The 20394-nt window shown below is 41.1% G+C and overlaps 1 protein-coding gene across 2 annotated transcripts in view; it reads right to left on the minus strand.

Annotated features, from left to right (window-relative positions):
* LOC146861821 (uncharacterized) overlaps positions 1 to 20394 on the minus strand; it is a 1143841-nt gene that overhangs the window by 174820 nt on the left and 948627 nt on the right. For both annotated transcript variants that reach the window (XM_085643198.1, XM_085643199.1), the window contains exon 16: positions 12215 to 12250. In XM_085643198.1, the coding sequence (XP_085499324.1) occupies positions 12215 to 12250 (36 nt within the window). The remainder of the gene's footprint in view (positions 1 to 12214; positions 12251 to 20394) is intronic.

Consider the following 20394-nt stretch of genomic DNA (forward strand, 5'->3'; position numbering starts at 1 on the left):
TAACAGTGTATTGCTTTAAAAAGTCAGTTATACTTAGAAGAAGTTACATGTGAAAACCTTGGCATAAATGGCTGTTTTTTTAACTCAATTTCAATATTTTCTATTTTCAACTGTTAGTTTCTATACAAAAAACTTGAAATTTCCACAAAAATGATCCTTTGTGAATTCAAAATTGTGTCTAGTTTTTAGAATGTATAGCTTTCTGGGAACAATTATTGGTTTCACACCCATTTCTACCACTTACTGGAAGGAGGTTGAAAGCACAAAAAATAGGAAAAATAGGCTATGTCCCAATAAAATGCAAAAACTGTATAGAAAACTTGGTTTCCTGCCAAAAACCTGCCTGTCCCTGAAAGCTAAGAAGATGGTGATTTCAGAACCACAAACACTTTGTTGATGCCATTTGCAGGGGAAAAAACAGATGTTTTCTTCTGCAGCAATTTCTTCCCATTTTTCAATGGGAAATCCCCCCGGGAAATCCACAAACCTTGGGTGCATTTAGAATCTGCAAGGTACTGGAAAAAAGGGCGCAAATTTGAAATGGATACCTTATGTGAACAAAACATTACAGGGGCCTAAGTGTGAACTACCCCAAATAGCCAAAAAAAGGCTTAGCGGGGGTAGGGGAGGGGGGAATGCCGAGCAGCCAAGGGGTTAGAGTTTTACAGCAAAGACATTTGTTATCACATACAGACAGAACTCTGCATAGAATTATACATCAAAACATGGCATTTTCACAGGAAAGAAAACCAACTGCATTACATCTTAACAGTCCATAGTTTCCCCCACCACCATTCATGTTTATGAGGCCACCCACACGTAATTGTGGATAGGCTTTTTCTGTTGTTCACGCCAGTCCACTCCGCAAACTACATCTCTCTTGGCCACCAAACATGCTACTCCAAGGAATGTACATTCAGCCTTTGTGCCCCCCAGTTCCTGCACCAGCCCCAGCAGTACATTACGTGGGTCAGGTCCAAAAAGTGAACAAGAACTGCTTAGAGCTCTTGACCCACCCCATCCCAAAAGGAACTCAGCACCGGGCAGTCCCACGCTACATGAAAAAAATCCACCGTCAAGAATGCACAAGGCATGCAAGCAGCCTGCGTGTTCGGTGATATGTGGTGAAAGCAATGTGGGAAGAGATAAATCACATGGAGGTAGTTTTATTTGAGTCATGTGCATTCGGGAGGAGATCGCCAGCTCTTAAAGTGCCATGCAGGATTCCCTCCATTCATCTTCATCAAGGTCTCCCAACTGCAATAGCCATTGTGATCGCAGGATATGACGCAGCTGAAGGAAGCGAAAGAACTGTGAATTGCCCAAGACATTTCTATATGTACATACCCCAGAGAAGAAATGCCAATTAGACCCCACTGGGTAAAGCCCTCCAAATTAGGAAAGTGGCAGAGCCATGTAGCGCACCACAGGGGAGTCATTCCTGTCAGGCAGCGGTCCCAATGGATAAGACATAAGGCAGCCTTCCAGCAGGTAAGAGATATTCATGTGCAGGAAGGTAATATTGAAGGTAAAGGGGCTCCATAGGAGGAGGCCAACAAGACTGTCCAGGCCCATTGGATGGAGTTCCAGACAGTTGGCGGGATCATCCCAACCCCCATTGAACCAATCATTATTTGAAACCAAGTGTGCTGCCAAGTAATAAATATACATCTCAGACATTCTGAGGCCAACATAAAAGAGGGATCTGTGCACCGATTGAAATCCCACTCTGTGCCTACCACCCACCCACACAAAGTTTGTGAATTTAGAATTCAGAGAATGAACCCATTTGCAAAGAATGGGATAGGGCTAGTTTCACAGGTCATACCGATAACTGGGGGGGACACCATATTAAACAGTGTGATGCGTCCCAAAGGATTAAGGGAGAGGATGGCCCACCATTGCAAGTCTTGATGAAGATCCTGAGAAAGCCTCCAAAAATTAAGAGCCTAAGCCAGGTCAGGGATGTAAGGCACATGAAGACCTAAGTACATAAAAGAGTTATGCTGGGTGGAGATATCCGGGCACCAGATCCACCACAGCTTCTCCCCTTACTGCCACCAGGCTAGATTTGCTGATGTTGATTTGAAGGCCTGGAGCATTATCATACAGATGAAGGATCTCCAGAAACCTGGGTGCAGAGGTCCGAAGGTTCCCAAGGAAAAGGAGGATAACATCAGCAAACACCACAATGTGGTCTTTAAAGCCATCCCCCACCGCCATCCCCACACCAAGACATAGCATTGTATAAGATGAGCCAAGGACTCTATCGCAAGAGCAAATAGGGAAGAAATTGGGCAGCCCCTGCGCATACTCCGCTGGATAGGAAAAGGGGCTGACAAAACGCTTTTAAGACGGGCCCAAGCTCTTGGATTACAATAAATAAGATGGACCATGTGACAGAATGTAAGTCCCAGGCTCACCTGCGCAAGGACCATATCCAAAAGTCCTAAGATACCATATCAAAAGCCTTGGAAAAATCTACAAGCAAGAGGGCAAGCATATAGTCTAAGCCCTGCATCCGAAAAATGGTAGTCTGCACTCTATGAATGCAGCGGCGAGTGTTCCTACAAGGCATAAATTGCATTGATCTGGATGAAGAAGGTAGAAAAGAGTATGTGTCGGATAGGTCACCAGGGCCTTCGCTTAGATCTTTATGTCACCATTAATAAGGAAGATGGGGCAGTAAGATGAACATTGATCCTGGGAAGGCCCTCCTTAGTAAGGACCACAATGGTGGCACAGTTCAATTCTGGTGGAAAGGAGCCTCCGTGTATCGTGGTTGTGTAAACATTTAACAAATAAGGGGTCAATATGTCTTAAAACTGCTTATAATAGCAATTCTGGGCCCACCGTTTTCACAGATTGCAGTGCCGTTAAAGCAGAATCTATTTTGTCGACAGTGAGGACTTGATCTAATTCTCGGGACAGGGAGTAGGGGATAGATTGTAGAGGGATATCGTCTAGGATAGGATTCACTATCACCTACAGAGCTGGAGGTAGCCGGGCATGAAAGGCTTGATAAAAAAAACCTGCAAAGGTTCGAGCAATATCAGCTAACTCATCCTGAAGGCAACCAGAGGAGTCCCAGACTGCAGATGCACCACCCTGTCAGAGACGCCAAGGGTCGCCACCCAGTACAACAATTTGCCAGACTTATCCCCAGATTCATATACTCTCCGGGTAGAGGCCCTCTAGAATTGTTTCACCTCCTCAAGGGATATCTGTCTCCAGGCAGCGCATGCCATGGCTAAAAGACAACAATTCTCCTCCATATCACCACAGTGGAATTCTGCCTCCAGTCATGGTATCCGGCCCTCCAGTTTGGATATCCGCACCAACTGGAATTCCTAACAATGACACACATAGCCCTTCAGATGACCCCTCAAGGAGGGGTTGCTTGATGCCCACAGTGTGATCGTCGACGACACCAAACTCATATTAAGCTGGAAGAAAGCCTGTAACTCCTCTTCCACAGATATGACACATTCAGGGGCCTGCAAGTGCTATGCATTATATCTCCAGGCATGGGGTAGGGCATTGGGCCGGGCGCCCAACTCCAACAGGATGGGCACATGGTCAGAGATGCCACGTGGGACTGTGTGGAGAGGCGATCCGCCGCTGGCAGCCAAAACAAGTCTATACGCGATTACATGTCCTGAGCCACCGATTTATGCATATAGGCTTGCTTGGCGGGATGCCAGGAACACCATATATGGCACAGACCAAATGATTCGACCCAAGAGGTCAAACATGTCAAGGGGGTGTGTCGGTCTGGGTAAGAGGCTATAGAAGCATTGAGTTTGGGGTCAGGACCTCCATTGAAACCCCCACCGAGTACGGTAGTCCCAGTGGGGTGAGTCAAGAGAAAGGATTGCAGTACCTGGAGAGTGGGGTGCAATAATGGTGGGGTAACGTAGCATTAAACAAAGTTGTAGTGTTTGGCTGCCATGCGACCCTCTTCTCCCTCATATCGCACCAGGGATAATATAAATTATTTTAAGCTGAAAATATTGAATAAAATTGAAAAATACTTTTTTAGGGACGGGATGCCAATGATATCGGGGTTTAGATGGGGAAGTGTAATAATACTCAGGTATTCATTTTAATACTTTAGTATTAAAATGAAAGCTTTGGAATTTAGAAAAAAAATATTATTTTAAAAAAAATTGTATTTAGGGATAGGATGCAAGAGATATAGGTTTTTTTTTAGGAATGTTTATTAACACTTAAGCAGTCATTGTAGTAGTTGAATATTTATAACTAAAATGAGGTTATGTAAGTAAAAAAGTTGATATTAAAAAAAATGTTATATACAACTATATTATTGAATTTCTAGGATATTACATAATAATTAACAAACATTTACTTGACAAAATTTAATTTTAATATATCATTTGATAATATGTAAATGCAATACAAAGGTTTAATATTTATATAATTTATTTAAATACCTAAAAATGTACAAAAGTGGTAAATAATATAACATATTTGTGAAAAATATAAACAAATTTATTGTGACATGTAGCATACTTTTTAAACATGTTATATGTTATTTTCCCATGGTTTACTATTAACTTCAATGGCAAATGTTGTCCTTTTCCTGTTTTTACCTGACAATTGCAGTTGTACGTAGGTTGCCACAGTCGGTGGAGCGTCGCGGTGAAAATCGGAAGCAAGGAGGAGCTGGGGTTAGGTAAAATAATTTACTTTACATTACTCAGTATATTTTTGACTACATTTTTATTGTAAGGTATATGGGGAAGGTAGATAGAACTTAGATAGTAATATCTGTTTTTTTAAAAAATTTTAATCTTATTTCTATTCCCATGCAGGTTGTATTCACATGCTCACGTTGGGCGTTTTTTTTTTTTCATAGTCAGTTTAGAAAAATTATAAGATAAGTTCGTAAAATTTTCTAAACTTCTTTGAAATAAAAGCAACATTTTTACTTTTTTGCCTACTTTGTATATTATATTGTTTGTACTTCTCTCTGAATGACAATCCCATGGCTTCAGGATTATGATGGATGTATTGAGTACAATATTACATCGTTTTTTTGGAGTTATTAAAAGTTATTAACAGGGTTATTTTTTAAGGTGATGTCTTAATTGACAGTGTTTTCACTATGGATGCTCTTTACTAATGACTTTGTTGGAAATCATTTTGTTTTTGGAGAATATATTTTTTACAAGCTACTGTAATAGAAAATAAGTTCTAAAAAACTTCCTTATTACAGTGAGTGTTTTAGACTCATATTACAATTAATATATTTGTAATAATTAAGTTGCAGATGATGGCTTTCAATTTAAAACCCTGCTTTTTTGAGATTTCATTTGTTTGCATAGGTGCTAATTTGTACATATATGGATTATTGGATTACTATAGACTATTGGTGATACATTGTTTAAAATGTCACCAAGAGTCAAAAAAAGAAAAGAGCTGCAGCTAGGAATTTAAATTTTTGATAATTTGGTAAAAGAAAATTGAAAAATGACAATTGATTTGTATAGAAATTTTAAAACAGGCCAAATAAATTAGGGAAATATTAGTAGTTAGTATTAGTACTGTAATATGTATGTAATGCTGTCAAGGTAGTCTGAAGCCACTATCAACAAAAATTGTTCAATTTGACCCAGTGTTCTCAACTCTTTTTGGATGTCCTTGGGGTTCAGGCTACCTGACAGTGATTGCGCAAGTCTAATTTCTTGGAAACTTTGCTCCTTCTTTAAAATTTCCCAAATATTATATAGGTTTGGATGAAGTTTGTCAATTGATTTGCTGAAGGAATGGTGAAATCTCTCAACGGCATTGTTAGTCTTTGCATCTCCCTCTAAGCAGCTTGTGTAACAGTTCCATCATTCAACAGGAACTCTTCGTCTTATCCTGTGTCCTGACCTACTTAAATGGCGAATACATGTATCTTCAAAATAATTTAGTTGGGGTGTAAATGTATCTTCAGTTTGGGTAAAAAATTGTGATTCAGAAATTGCTGTGTAGTATTCATCTACACTGTCAGGAGGTACAAACATAAGGCAAGTAGATTTTCAAATTCAAAATGAAATTTACTGTTCTATAAGTAATCCTCAACTAAGGATGATTTTTGGAATTTTACGCCAATAGGCCTGAGAAAAGTGAAAAACATCCTTGAATTTGGGTAGAAGGGTACATTTTTGTAACTGTAATAATCATTGAAAATTCAAACTCAATTATTACTTTTCTATGACATTTTTTCATTGCTTTGGATTTTAAAACTGTTAATTCAGTGTATGTTGAGGATTGCTTATCAAGGAGTAAACTACATATCAATGCTTTTACATATATTATAGCTTGATGTACATAATTTTTATACTGTTTTTAAATTTTTGCAATAGATGTATTTTGCAGCTTTTATAATCTACTCTGTAAATCGAATAAAGCTTATTATCATTGATTGATTGATTACTATTGAGACGGTTGTGTTAGTGTGAAAAGTGTACATTTGGTTGAACGGATATGGTGTTGAAATAAAAGTACCATCCATCATCCAGATTTCACTATTTTCAAGTGTTAAAAGATTATGGTTTGTGTTAAATAATAGTATTCTTTTTTTTAGGGTTTTCGTTGCTATGCAGTAGAAAGTGATTGTTAATTCAGGGGCGATATCAATATTAGAATAAGTTTGGTGTTATTTATTGAGGATTCATTGCCTGATTTTGTATTTGCACCATTTTCCTCGTGTTGGGAATTGTGGGCATGCCACTGGTTATGTGCATGGGAATGGTTTCAGATACCTGCCTTAAAATTGAGCCGCAGGCCTCATTGGAGGTGTATGCCAGGTCTTTCATTACCTTTATGTTTTCACGTACTTCTATCTTTATTACAGAGGCAGAGTGGTTATGCTTAGTTGTCCATACTACAGTGTCTTCCAGAGTAACCGTTCTGCCTGTGCAACGGGATGAGAAGTACTGCATGCACCTCTAATGACACCGGGGCTCACTGAATCTGTCCTTACAATAAAGGTAGCCACCAAACTTTAGTAGTATGTTGCCTGTCAGGGATTTTTGCAGAGTTAGCTTCATTAGTTGGAGATGCCATTGATGTTTTTCCTGTTAAAAAAAGAGAAATAGAACAAAAGTGTAAGTTTATATTTTTTTATTGTATTATATTTTTGTTTCAGTTTGCTTGACTGTTCTACACGTGAAAACAACGTTTTGTCAATGTTGCTCATTTTTCTGTAAAGAGAAAATAAAGGTTAAATTCTCTGTTAAAAAACAAAGTATTTATTGGTAGTTACTTCTTTTCACCTGTGAAAAAAAGTATTGTTGTTGTTGAAAAATCATCATTTGTTTACCTTGAAATTGTTTGTTTCTGATTATATTATTGGTAGTTGTATCTTTTTGGAAGTATTCCGAAAGGTGACTTTTCTTTTGTCAATTATGTTGGTATCTGTTATGAAAAGAAAGAAGCAATTAGTTTAAAAAAAAATTGTGTTTATGCTGCTTTTCCTATTATTTACTATTGATATTCAAAATACTTACATACATGTTTTTGTCTTTGTTGTTTAAGAAAGGTTTTGCCACCTCTGTGCTGTGCAGGTGCTCAGTGGCCATGCAGGAAGAGACGGCCCACTGCAGCCGTGATGTTGCAAGGGGGTTGGTCACAGTTACCAGTGCACTGGAAGTGCTCCAGACCAGCTAAATAGCCTCAACAGGTGCAGGGGATGGGGGGGAAGTGAGGAGGCAACTAGCCGCAGCAGCATCACACCCCCGATAACTGAGTCCAGGAGGTGCAGAGAAAGGCACGGATCTGCCACAGGACAGACCGCCAGGGAGGACAGTGTGCCCAGGGAACGCGGCAGTGCTGCACGTGGGCGCAGGAAATGACAGCCATCACCTGGCATTGAGAGATGGGTGATGTAACCCATTTCACCTTTGTAATGTACATTGAATATTGGCATGGCATGTTGAGGCCTTCATGGTGTGGCGGTGTGCTGTGCTATTGCCTGAGTTAAGGTTAATAAAACACCGTCATGCGACTACTGTTACTGGCTGTGTCTCATTACTTACTCACAAATAGTTGTGTGTCAGCCCGTCTGTGTCTCCCATCTGATGTTGCTGCCACACCTGCTGCACTGTGCTCTGGCTGTGGACAATCCTCATCCTCATCTTCTGAGTCAGTTAGTTCCACTACTGTTCCTTTCTTTGTGGCAAGGTTATGCAGCATGGCACATGTTGCTAATATTTTACAGCAGATGATAGGGTGGTATTGCCGTGCACCTCCACTTTTGTGGAGGCAGCGGAACCTGCTTTTTAAGAGTCCAAATGTGCGCTCCACAACATTGCACATAGATCTATGTGCCACTTTGAATCTCCTCTCACTTGGGGTAGATGGGTTGAGATATGGAGTGAGGATAAATGCCTGCACGGCATATGCGCTATCACCTGAGTTAGAAAGGAAGTGTCATTAATAACAGTCACCAACACATTCATCCAAGGTATACATCAGGGTGTGTCACATTGATTTACCTAGCAGGTATCCTACCCCAAATTTGCCCCTAGCCAGACGTGTGTAGATCCCACTGTTCCTGAATATGTAGGAGTCATGGATGCTCCCTGGAAATTTGGCTACAATGTCGGTGATGATGTGGTCCGCATCACATATTACCTGCACGGTGATAGAATGTGTAGGTTTGCGGTTCTGATATATGTACTCTGTACCTGCAGGTGGGCAGATTGGTATGTGCGTCCCATCAATGCACCCTATTACATGTGGGAACTGTGCCTTTTGATAAAAATCCATCTTGGTTTTATGCAGTTCCGCCTGTGTGCGGGGGAACCGTATGTAGTGGTGCATTCTTTGCATCATGGCATCCAGGAAAGTGTTGAAGAAACGGGACAGGCAACTCTGTGAAACACCACCTGCCGCAGCTATCACCCCCTGGTAACAACCGGATGCAAGTAGGTGCAGGCTACAAAGCACCTGGACATGTGGTGGTATAGCGTGCACCCTTGGTGTCTGATGCTCCAGGAGTGGGTGCAGGTCCCGTATCAGGTCTAGGATGGTTTGGGGGTGAAGCCTGTACCTCTTATGGATTTCAGCCTCACTCAGTTGGAATAATGTAATGCGCAGTCTGTACACACGTTCCTCCCGTCTCCAGATCCTCACTCCTGCTGCTTGCATCCGAAGCCACCTTGCATTGACACAGAGGGCCGCCATTGTGTTCACACTGTTGCATTTTGGGGCTGTTTATATGCAGTGCACCTGATTACCACCTGCTTTGAGTCAGTGGTAATTTGCGACTCCTAAATACCGAATATTTGAAAAATCGGTAATAGCGATTTTTGGTACATCGAGTTGCGAATTTTTTTAACGATTTCTTATTTTGCGATTTGGTATTTAGGGTTTCGGTGTCTACTAATCGCAAAATAAGGAATCGTTAACTGGTTTCCCTTATTTTTAGCAATTCCTTATTTTGCGATTTGGTTTTACCTACATTGTACATGGCTATTTACCGGTCGATAACGCTGAAATTCTGCGAATTTCAGCGTTAGCGCTCGGTATTTGGCCACCTACATCTGGCCCCAAATGTTTTAAAATGCAATCCAAAAACAAAGAATATGATGCTACAAGTGTTGCTTTCGCTATATGTCCCACGGAGGTCCGATTCATATAGCCTCTCTGTTGTCAACGATGGAAACAGCAGACACGTGTTTTGTTACGATTGTAACTTTATCAAGGCTGTAAATAATGCGAATAACAGTACAAATATTTACTGAAAGGAACAATAGAAAGTACAAGTATCACCATATAAGTGATCTTCTCTATATGGTCCACCTAGTTTGATCTAAAAACTTTGCTCCAAAAAAGCAAATAGACACAGAGCTTGAAAAACCAGTCACCACAAGAGAACTACACATATGAGTTAACAGGAAAGCCAGGATGCAAATCCGTACCACCACCAAGTAAATCGTCTTAGTCGTGTGGGGACAACAGAACTTGTCCCAAGTGAGTTGAGAATGGAAAGACGAAAGTGATGTGAAAGTGACACTAAATCCGGCAAACAGAAACTAAGAAAGAATCAGAAAAAAAAGAAAGGAATTTAGTTTATAATTTCACCATAACAAGAGGCCTCAAAGTTAAAGAGGCGATATTGTGTAATATCCCACACCTATAACTGTGTGTCATGGATGGCGATATCTACCTTATATGTCTAAAAAACGTTGGTCCAAATAATTGAGAATTCTCCCATATGTGAAAAAGAACCCGTATATATGCGTAGACGTAATGGGGACCCTGAAATGAACAAGTAAGAGAATATGTGTGAGCATTCCATAGTAGTACAAAAAAGTTAAAACGGACAAAACCCCGGCCTTAATTTAATAGAAATAGACCCTTACATGTGTTTTGCGTCAATCTCCAGTCAATCAAATAGTCAATAGAAAAAAGTCTATTCGGTTAAAAGATAACCATAAAAGATACACATACATTTTAAAAAATGTAAAAAACTTCATAAAATCTTATAAATACATAAAACATACTTGAAACTCATTTCAATCACTTAACGCCCATAACCCCACATTTAAATACATTACATGTAGCCTAAACCTTGCATAGAAAATAGACCAAAACCGTGCAAATTTCTTGGGGGTCTCAAGAACCTTGTGCCTTCCTAACAAAAGGCTCTGAAATTACAATGTCCTCTGCAATCAGAGCAGTCTGCCCTGTCAAGTTTGCCAAGTGTATATCAATAAGGATTGACCGAGGAAGCTTCATATCACATTTGTCCAAAAGTATTTACCTTTCCATGAAACAAGGAAACAGACATATAAGGATACCTCCATTCCCTTTTAAAAAGCCGGTATATTGTTGCAATAAACAGAACCCGTGTCCACTAGTATTTGGCAGCCCTTCCTGAAGACAATTGTCAGTTGGAGGATAAACGGGAGATCTTCACCTGAGGCTGCAATTTTGGGAATACATTTCACCCTCTCCAAGGAGGAAACACTATGGAAGCCTTGATCGTCATCATAACCAAGGAATAACCATAAGAAGACACAGGAAAAGGTCTGGGAAATAACAAACAGGAGTGATCTGAATCGTTAGGAATGGCTTCACGAGGGTGAGAAGTAATTCCAGTCTTGAGAGACCTCCTTCACAAAGAAGGAGGGCAAACTGACCTGTCTCGACTTTTCCTGGCTCCATACTCATACTCCTTCCAGAAAGAAGAGTAAGGACAGCAGTAATGATTCTTCTACAATGATTCCCCACAACTTGCACTAAAGTCTAGGGGCAAAGTGAGGAAGTAACTGCAACCAGTATGAATATGTAAGCAAGAAAGGTCTTACACAAAGAGAACCCAATAATGTGTACTCGCTCCACAACTTAACACCTTGTAAATAAAATGATAAAGTTGTATCATCATGTTTGAATGACAACTGTTAATTGTTAAATTAATGTTCAAACCAACCCTACCACATAAATTAAATGCCACTTTATAATCAGGATTTAAAACATAGTTTACAAAAACTCTCTTGTCAACTTTCCATTATATTAGGGTGGACACTTTTAGTAACCCCCTCACTCCCATATATTAGTACTTCATAGCTAAGGGCAATATGAGTGGACGACAAGGTTGGGAGCATTAGAGGTTTTGGGGTGCATAAACTGGAAGGGCTGTAACAAACTGTCCCCCAGGTGGGAAGAATGATATAATGTCACGTTACCATGTTGCTGAAAAGAGCTTTTAGATTTTCTTGAAGGCCTCGTGAGTGATTTCAAGGAGGAAATAGCCAGAGAGGGAGTTACTCTGTTTGCTACAGTGACAGAAATGGCTTATTTCTGTATATTTTATTTTAGGCATATGAGCATCTTTAGGTGGGTGAAGGTGATGACGGCATGCAGGGGAAGCAAGTGGACACTGATGAAGGTGGGGCAAATCTGGTTGCAAACACTGTTGCCATTTAGAAATAGATGCAGTGGCACACAAAGCAAATTTTCGAACAATGAGGATGAACTAAGGCAGAGTGGCTGGTGGCTATTGCCCCATGAATAAAAACATGTGTTTCTACTTTCATGTTTCTTGGAAGTAACTGTGTACACTTTTAGAGCATCCAGCTGCTTCCAAGTGCCTTTTACTGACTACCGCCTCCTGCATTATCTCATTGGTTGTCGGAGGGCACAATTAAAAAATCTAAAATTGGTAAATCCCCATAGAAAAAGTAAGACATTTTACCATTCATCCCAGCGCGTTCAGCCTGGGCATCATCCCCTACAAAAGGAAAAAATAAAGGGATAATGTTTATTCACAACAGATATCCAAAGAAAACAGGAGAATAGCAGAAGTGACATGTAAAAACATTTTTAATTTTGTATCTAGACTATGTTTTGGATCATCCTACAAAATTGTTAATATTTCAAATGGGCTAATACAAGTTGATGGGTTAGCTTCAAACAGTACTGAACACACCACAATTTGTTTAATCAGATTTTTGATAGGAGGTGTTATGTGGCCTAATTTTGTTAGATTGGAGGAGAAAGGTGTAAAACATTCTGTGCATCTACATCATACTTTCTTTTCTCCGATGGGTTTTGCCTGTCTAACAGTCTTTGAAATGGTTTCCAATTTGAAACAGACATGCTTAAAAGACAAAAGTTGTCTATGATAGTGGGAACTACATATCAAAATTAAGCAACTAATGCATCAATCATGAGTAAATCTGCACTGAAAATAAATCTTCCGGTTCAAATTTGTAGGACAGATTATTTGCTAAAAATTAAAAAGGCAGAAGGGAAATAGATTGTGCAGCAAGAAACATAAAATGTGTTTGTGAGAATCGTTTTCTGGAAACAATTATCCTTTCCGCATGATGCACCAAAAAAATAATGCCTCAAGAAATGCAATGTGCGAATGTTCACCACAAGCAAAAAGCAAGGACAGTTTTAGACCTGACAGCTTTAGGGTGGTCTGCCCTAAACTTTGTGCCTGCCTTCCTCCATTTGTCTGATCTAATTTTTGCTGGCTTTAGTACTCTGTGCACTTTACAACTGCTGATGCTAAAATACTTGTGCTCTCTCCCATAAACCTGGTAACATTGGCTTGACCCCAATTGGTATATTTAATTTACTTATAAGTCCCTAGTAAAGTGCACTACATATGCCTAGGATCTGTAAATTAAATGCTATTAGTGGGCATGTAGCACTGATTGTGCCACCCACATAAGTAGCCCCTCAACCAAGTCTATGGCCAGCCACTGTAGAGCATGTTTGTGCAGTTTTGCACTGCTGTCTCGACCACCTCTTCCCAAACCCAAAATGTCCCTTTTTTATAGTTAGAAGTCACCACTAAGGAAGGCCCTATATAACCACAGGGCAGGGTGCAATGAATTTAAAGAGCAGGACATGTACTCTTAAGTTTTACATGTCTTGGTACTTAAAAACTCCCAATTTTGTTTTTCACTACTGCAAGGCCTATCTCTCCCATTGGATAACACTTTTGATTACCTTATTACATCTTTTAAGTGTAATCCCCATTTGGGAAGTGATAGACTTTTCAAGTTTGGTGTCACTGGACTTTCACCTTAAAAATCCCAACTCATGTTGAAGTTGGATTTTAAATTAGTTTAGCAAAGGCCACTTTTAGAAAGCTGACTTTAATTACTTTGGCCATTTTGGTGCCTTCTGCCGGTCTCTTTTCAGTCTGAGCTGGGTGACACCTGGGCTTTGTGTATTCCTGCTAGATGGCCATGCACAAAGGGAGCTTTAGGTTTGTCTTGATGGTGATAAAATGGATGAATGGATAAATTCGATGTCAATGTATGTCTTGATATATGTACGCATAAGACTGCCAATACCAACCATTGTCATTACAGAGTATTTGATAACAACAGTTTGCATCATAACAATAATGTTGACAAATGCAATCCCTGTAATGTAATATGTGCACGAGCCAAAACATGCATAAGAGTAACAACAATGCCGATAAATGCAGTCCCTGTAATATTACTGTAGGCAACAGCCATAAACCGTACAGCCATAATATTTTGATAAATTCAATACTCATGATATCAATGTATGCCATAACCACAATACACTTACTAAGGATGATAAATGCAAACCTCATGATATCAATGTATACCATAACCAAAGTGCCTGTAATGATTATATGTACCCGCGATCACAGTAATGACAACATGCGTACTTGCAACATCAGTAATGACAGTGTATGTGCCCGTAATAGCAATGATTATGCTGTATGTACCCATAGTGACGATCATCGTGTTGGATGTACTTGCAATATGGAAATTATATCTTTGTTGTCAAATCCATCTTCAGCTACCTCAAGCCCAAGATACATGATTAGGCAGCCCCTGCGAGCCGCACCCATATGTATAGATTGACATGCTACAGGTGGAATTACACTTAATCCGGGGACAAACGTGCACTCATGGAGAACCCAGATCAATTTGATTCCCCAGATGGGCAGCTGCACCACAAACAAGCCTGAAGAGACTGGCTCCAAAACAACTCTTTTGGTCGAAGGGGCTCACATACCCAAAATACCACAAAGTTAGATGCCACATGTAGTTAGGAACACTCAACCAATCAGGATACAGTATGCACACTGCACACACACTGATCACGCACTCTCCATGCCGGACATCCGGACAAGCACAATACCTATGCAAGAACGAGAGCCACCTTTTGTCCCTATCGGATAATCATATTTATGGCTCCCGGTTTAGGTCCGGATTTAAGAACTTTTTGAGAATGTCTAATCGTTTTATTATACTTTGTGAAATGTATAAGAATCGGCTGAACACCCTTGTACTCTGAGACAGTTTACAGACCCGACTCTGAGCGCTGCCACCCAGCTGCGGTGTTTTATTAAACCAAATGTTTCTGTTTGTCCAAACGCCTCTTGTCTTTGAATTTTTTAGGGTAAATTCACACCGCAGCAACATTGGACCATCCTGGGAGATGAGAGGTAGGAGCTGGGCACTGCCTCACAATTACAACTGGATAGGCTGTGCCCTGTCCATACACTAAGAGCTGCATACCACCCTGTAGTGAGTCTGGAGCCACTGCAGGAAGGGTGGACCTCTGTGTCCTTCAAAGCTTTCTTTGAAGTCCACCCACTGCAAAGGAACAACTGGATTCCCGTCTTGACTGTGCTGGTGGGGCAGGAACACAGGTCCCGGAGACGCTTGCGGCAACCGCCACTCACGCCACTCATTCTTTTGCCTGGGGTCCCCGCTTTGTGGGACGCCCATCTTGACTGTGCTGGTGGGGGCAGGACCATAGGATCCAGAGATGCTCGCGCCAGCCGCCACTCACGCCATTCATCCCGCACCCCAAAGTGCATATTTCTTTTGCCTGGAGTCCCCGCTTTGTGGGACGTGCCCGGGCAAACACCAGGCAAAGAGATGGCCAGTCTGAGCCCATCAGCGGCTGTTCGTGAGGGCTTTACCGTCAAGCCTCAAATTTGATCTGAGGTCGCCAAAGCCACCAAGCCGCTTCTGGAAATTGAACTAACATCTGAAAGGTACTGTTTTGATTTTTAAAATTTTGAATAGTGGTCTCTACTTTGCTTCAGGACTCTTGTTTGTGTAAGTTTGCTGTTATTTACCCATGCCCTTGTTATACAGGCCACGTGCTTTGATCATGTGTAGGAAAAAAGCGGGCGATTGCGGTGTTGTTTCATCTCTGCCGGTTAAACTGACTTCAATTGATCAGATGCTAGAATGGGCCATTAGTGCCATCAGTAATGATATCGTTCAAACAGAATGGCGGCTCTCTATGAACCTGGATGGCAACCGCGGGGAGTTAACTTGTCTATCCCCTTGCCCCCGTTCGGATATGTTGATAGCTTTAACCCCAAACTGCATTTTTTCTCTGAAGAATGGGGCCCTCTAGGGCCACGCGGGTCATTTACAACCACCTTCTATGCCTTCCCCAAAATGAAGAGTTGGTCAGACAGTAGAGAATACGAACTCACTTTATTAAGCATATACTCTGCAGAGGAGCCCAGTTAGGCCTTCACCCTAAGATGTCTGCCGAGAAGACTGTCGCCCCACGGTGAGCTAATACATAATAAACCCTTCTGGAGACTTCGGCCACGCCTCTAATGGAAAGTTACCGGCTTGAGCCAGAAATGAACAAGGAGGTACAGAGAGATGAGCTAACACCTTCCGAGTGTGGGCACAAACAGTAGTCCAAGGCCACGGTGCCGAGTCTCAGTCTCTAACATGAGAGCAGAGCTACAGATTGAAATTGGAATACAAAGAAAGAACATCAGTTCATTAGCAAGTCAGGTTACAGCCCTGAACAGGAAAGAAAAATAATAACGAAACACAGTGTACTGCTGAGGCAAGAGGATTAAAAATAAGGCCCAGTACGAGCGCAGCCCAAGCAGTCTTCTAGTGATTGCAGAATACAAAATGGAGTCACACAAGCTAACTAAAGCTTACATGTTGGGAGGATTACTCAGTGGGTTGCATAACATGAATACAAATGGCGTCTATTTAGCCACATATTGCTAACCTAATATAGCATGTGTAAGTGCACAACGGGAAGGGGAATTTCAAACCTAACAGACCCTCCTTTTAGCATATGTGGCTAAAAGCTTTATTGCTATCCGGCAGGGTTCTTTACAATTCTAAGTGGGAAGAGGAGAATTACATAGTCATTCATATTGCAAAATGAAATCAAAGCAAATGTGAGCATGAAAGAAACGTCATTTAATACTCGAATATTCCTTCGTCAATCAGCATAATTGACTGAATTTCTTGCAGCATCATGGGGGAGTACTTATTATCCTGTTTGGGCAGTGTAATTCTGGTGGTGAGTTTACTCACACAATACATGCAACAGGCTGAGAGGCAATTGCTGTACAAACAACAGGCAAAGATAAACCCTGGGATGGCTATTAGGACAAAGAATATCTTCCAACCCCATTAAGCCAGCAGACCCCAGAGCCACCCTGTGAGGAACCATGAACCAGTGTCTTGGTGAATCTCTGAGGCAAGTTTGTGTAATTTCTGTATTGCAGAATATACAGTCGGGGCACTATTGGGTATATAAATGCAGCAACTGCTGCCGATGATACGACATGCTCCACCCCGGTCAGCTAGAATGACATCTAAAACCATCCGATTTTGAAGCGAGACGAGTGTTATAGCTTGGAGCTCGACTGTAATATTAGTCAGTATACCAGCAGTAGTGTTAATGACTCCCTCAACTACTCTGGCAAGGTGACGTATGTCACGGCTATTAAACATGGGAACCCAGAACGACACAATACCCTTCATTCAAATCAAATCAAATAAGCTTTATTCAGCTGTTTTTTAAAGCAGTCATAAAAGCAAATCAAATCAATTACATTTCATGTTGATTTTACAAAAATAAATACCAGAAAATTTTAAAAATCTTCTCAATGAGTACAGAAAACAAGGTATCAATTCCAATTAATTTCCTATTATAAAATCACGCACCCACAAGGAGACGTGCACAAGTTACGACTCAGTAATTGTGGTACGTTTCCTAAGATAAAACTCCATTCTTTAAAAACATAGCTACTCTCCATGCTGTGTGCTTGTTTTCCAGTAGCTGGAGTAAAACCAGGGCTGGGCCATACTGTATTAACCCTGAGTTTCTTAAAAATTGAATTATCCAAATTTTCCTTGGGTCAATATAAAATTTACAAAACAGGACTAGGTGAACTGTGGATTTTCGCAGGTGTTATCACACGGACATAAAGGTGATACCTGGGACCAATCATTTATTTTTGGCCAAGACAATAATCTGTGAACATTACTCAGTCTAAATCTTGTTAAAAGAAATCTGTCAAATGACCTGGGTACAAAGAGTAGGTACGGCTCCAATCCCGGCGCTGTGATTTGCAACTGGTGTTGCCTCACGCTGATTTTGGGAACTTTCCCTGCCATTCTGCTGGATTCCAGAAATTGGAGACCCTCTTTTCTTAAGGTCTTTATTGGAATTGCCAGTAAAGTGGTTGGATCAGAGAAAAACTCTGGATGTCCCAAATCGTTCATAAAATCATGGACAAACTTGATCCAGGTAATCATTAGCGCCCCTTCCAGCCTCAAGCTATCTTCAAGGATCTCTCTTTTTAACTTTGTCTGATGTTTACACCAAATTCTGTGCCACAGAAGTATTGGCTCTAGTTTTATAAGATCAGCAATATATTATGAGACCCAACTCCTCATGGCAAATATAAGAGGATGTACTCAGGGGTGCGGAGAGAATGTTCCTTAAAAAAGAATTTTCTACAATTTGTAGTGGGAGAGTGTTTGTGAAGCCCCACACCCCTGCCCCATAAGATGCCATTGTAATACACTTGGCCTTGTATATTTTCAGGAGTTTTGGGGGATGGTTTCCTTCCTAGCTTTTTAGCAAAGGTTACTAGAGCTGAAGTTGCTCTGCTAAATGCCATTTTTTTGGCAGAAATTGTTTGAGCCCAGGTGTCTTTATGATTAACTAAAATACCTAGGTAGCATTTTTTTTAGTTGAAGCAAACTTCTTCCCAGCAACAAATATTTCACCTGTCCTCTGGGTCCATTGCCTACATCTCATCACAAAGGTCTTTGAGATGTTTATATTAAGACCAAGGTCCATCATAAACTGGCCAAAGCTATCCAAGATCCTCTGGAGGCCATTTTGGGTACGAGCCATTAGCACGACATCATCCGCATAAAGGAGTGCCAGTATGGGACGGCCTCCAACTTGGGGGAAATCTTTGCCCTTCGATTCTAGTGCTTCACCAACTCCATTAATGTAAAGGTTAAAAAGGAAGGAGGCCAGAACACAGCCTTGTCTGACCCCTATCCTAATAGGGAAAGCCTTAGAGCACTCCCCTCCCAGACCATACCGCACACTTGAAACAGCTCCACTGTACAAACATCTTTAAAAAACAATTATATGGGGGTAAACCCCTGTTGCCTCAAGGACCTCCCACAGCCTTTCATGTCTTACAGAATCAAAGGCCGTGGTGAGGTCCACAAAAGCCAAGAACAGGCTACCCTGTTTGGCTCTAGTAGATTTGCCCACCAGGATGGCTAAGTTCAGACTCTGTTCTATTGTGCCTAGTCCGGCGTGAAAGCCATACTGTAGGTCAGATAAAATCTGGGTGTCCTCAGCCCAATCTTGCAGGTGCTCTAATATAACCCGCCCAACCACTTTCACCATAGAGTCCAAAAGGGAAATGGGTCTGTAGCACCCCGGGTCATGGCAGTCCCCCTTTTTAAAAATAGGAATGATAGTGGACTCCACCCAGGTCTTGGGGAAAGTAGACTTGATGCTGGCGTTAATAACTTGGGTCAATAGGGGCCCCCAAAAGGCACGTTAAATTTAAACAAATCAACTGGTACCCCGTCAGGACCCGGTGCCTTACCTCCCAAACTAAGGGCCAGGGCCCTATTCACTTCTTCCATGGTAATTTTAAGATCAACCCAGTCATAAATGTCACTGGTGGTGTCAACCAGTGTCAATCCCTGGTTTCCTTGGTCACTATACAACCCAGAAAAGTGGGTAATCCAAGGTTCTTCAAAAATAGCTATTTCTACTGATGGGCCATCATTTAAGGATAGAAAAGGGGCCCTCAGGACTTTCCAAAATGCATCACTATCTTCCAATTGCACCGCACTATGGAGAGAGTCCCATGCTTCAATACGTAGAGTATGCTTCCTATATAAGACCGACCCTCTATATTCCAATTTAGCCTGTTTGACTTTGAGTAACGATCTGGGATGCTTATGCAATTCTTTTTTCATCTTAGAATAAGATTTGGTGCATTTCTTGTCAAACCACCCGTGATTTTTCTTGATCTTACGATGCTGAACAGTTAGCAAGTTCTTAACCTCCTTGGAAATTTCATAAAAGGAGTGCATAATGTTAGCATCGGGTGCTAAATCATTTAAGCAAGTTTTGATTGCGGACTTGAAATTCATAAACACATTTTTGGTCAGGGTGTCTGGATCTACTTTCGCCCACCTTAAGGGGTATCCAGTGGTTTTGTCCAGTTCGATGTTTTCCAATACTTGTGTAGTCTTGTTAGAGTTATTGGGTCTCAAGATGGGTAACCTGACCAGTAAAGAAAGGGGGAAGTGGTCGCTCAGTCCATTATCCCCCACGGTAAAAGAGAGGACCATGTGTGCGTGCAAGTGTGAGGCTAAAATAAACTCTATAGTAGTTGAAAGTGTGTTACATGGGAACTGGGGTGGCCAGCAACTCATTGGCATAACCTAAATCCAAGGAAAAAATAAGCTCATTGAATGGGTCTCCCACTCTTGTGTGACAAAAATGGGCACTATATTCTTCATCGTTTGGCAAACCACACATTCTATGATCCACATTATTACACAAGGCACAGTTAAAATCCCCCATCAAAATAATCAT

This window comes from Triturus cristatus, chromosome 2_2, assembly GCF_964204655.1.
Source record: "Triturus cristatus chromosome 2_2, aTriCri1.1, whole genome shotgun sequence".
Classification (NCBI taxonomy): domain Eukaryota; kingdom Metazoa; phylum Chordata; class Amphibia; order Caudata; family Salamandridae; genus Triturus; species Triturus cristatus.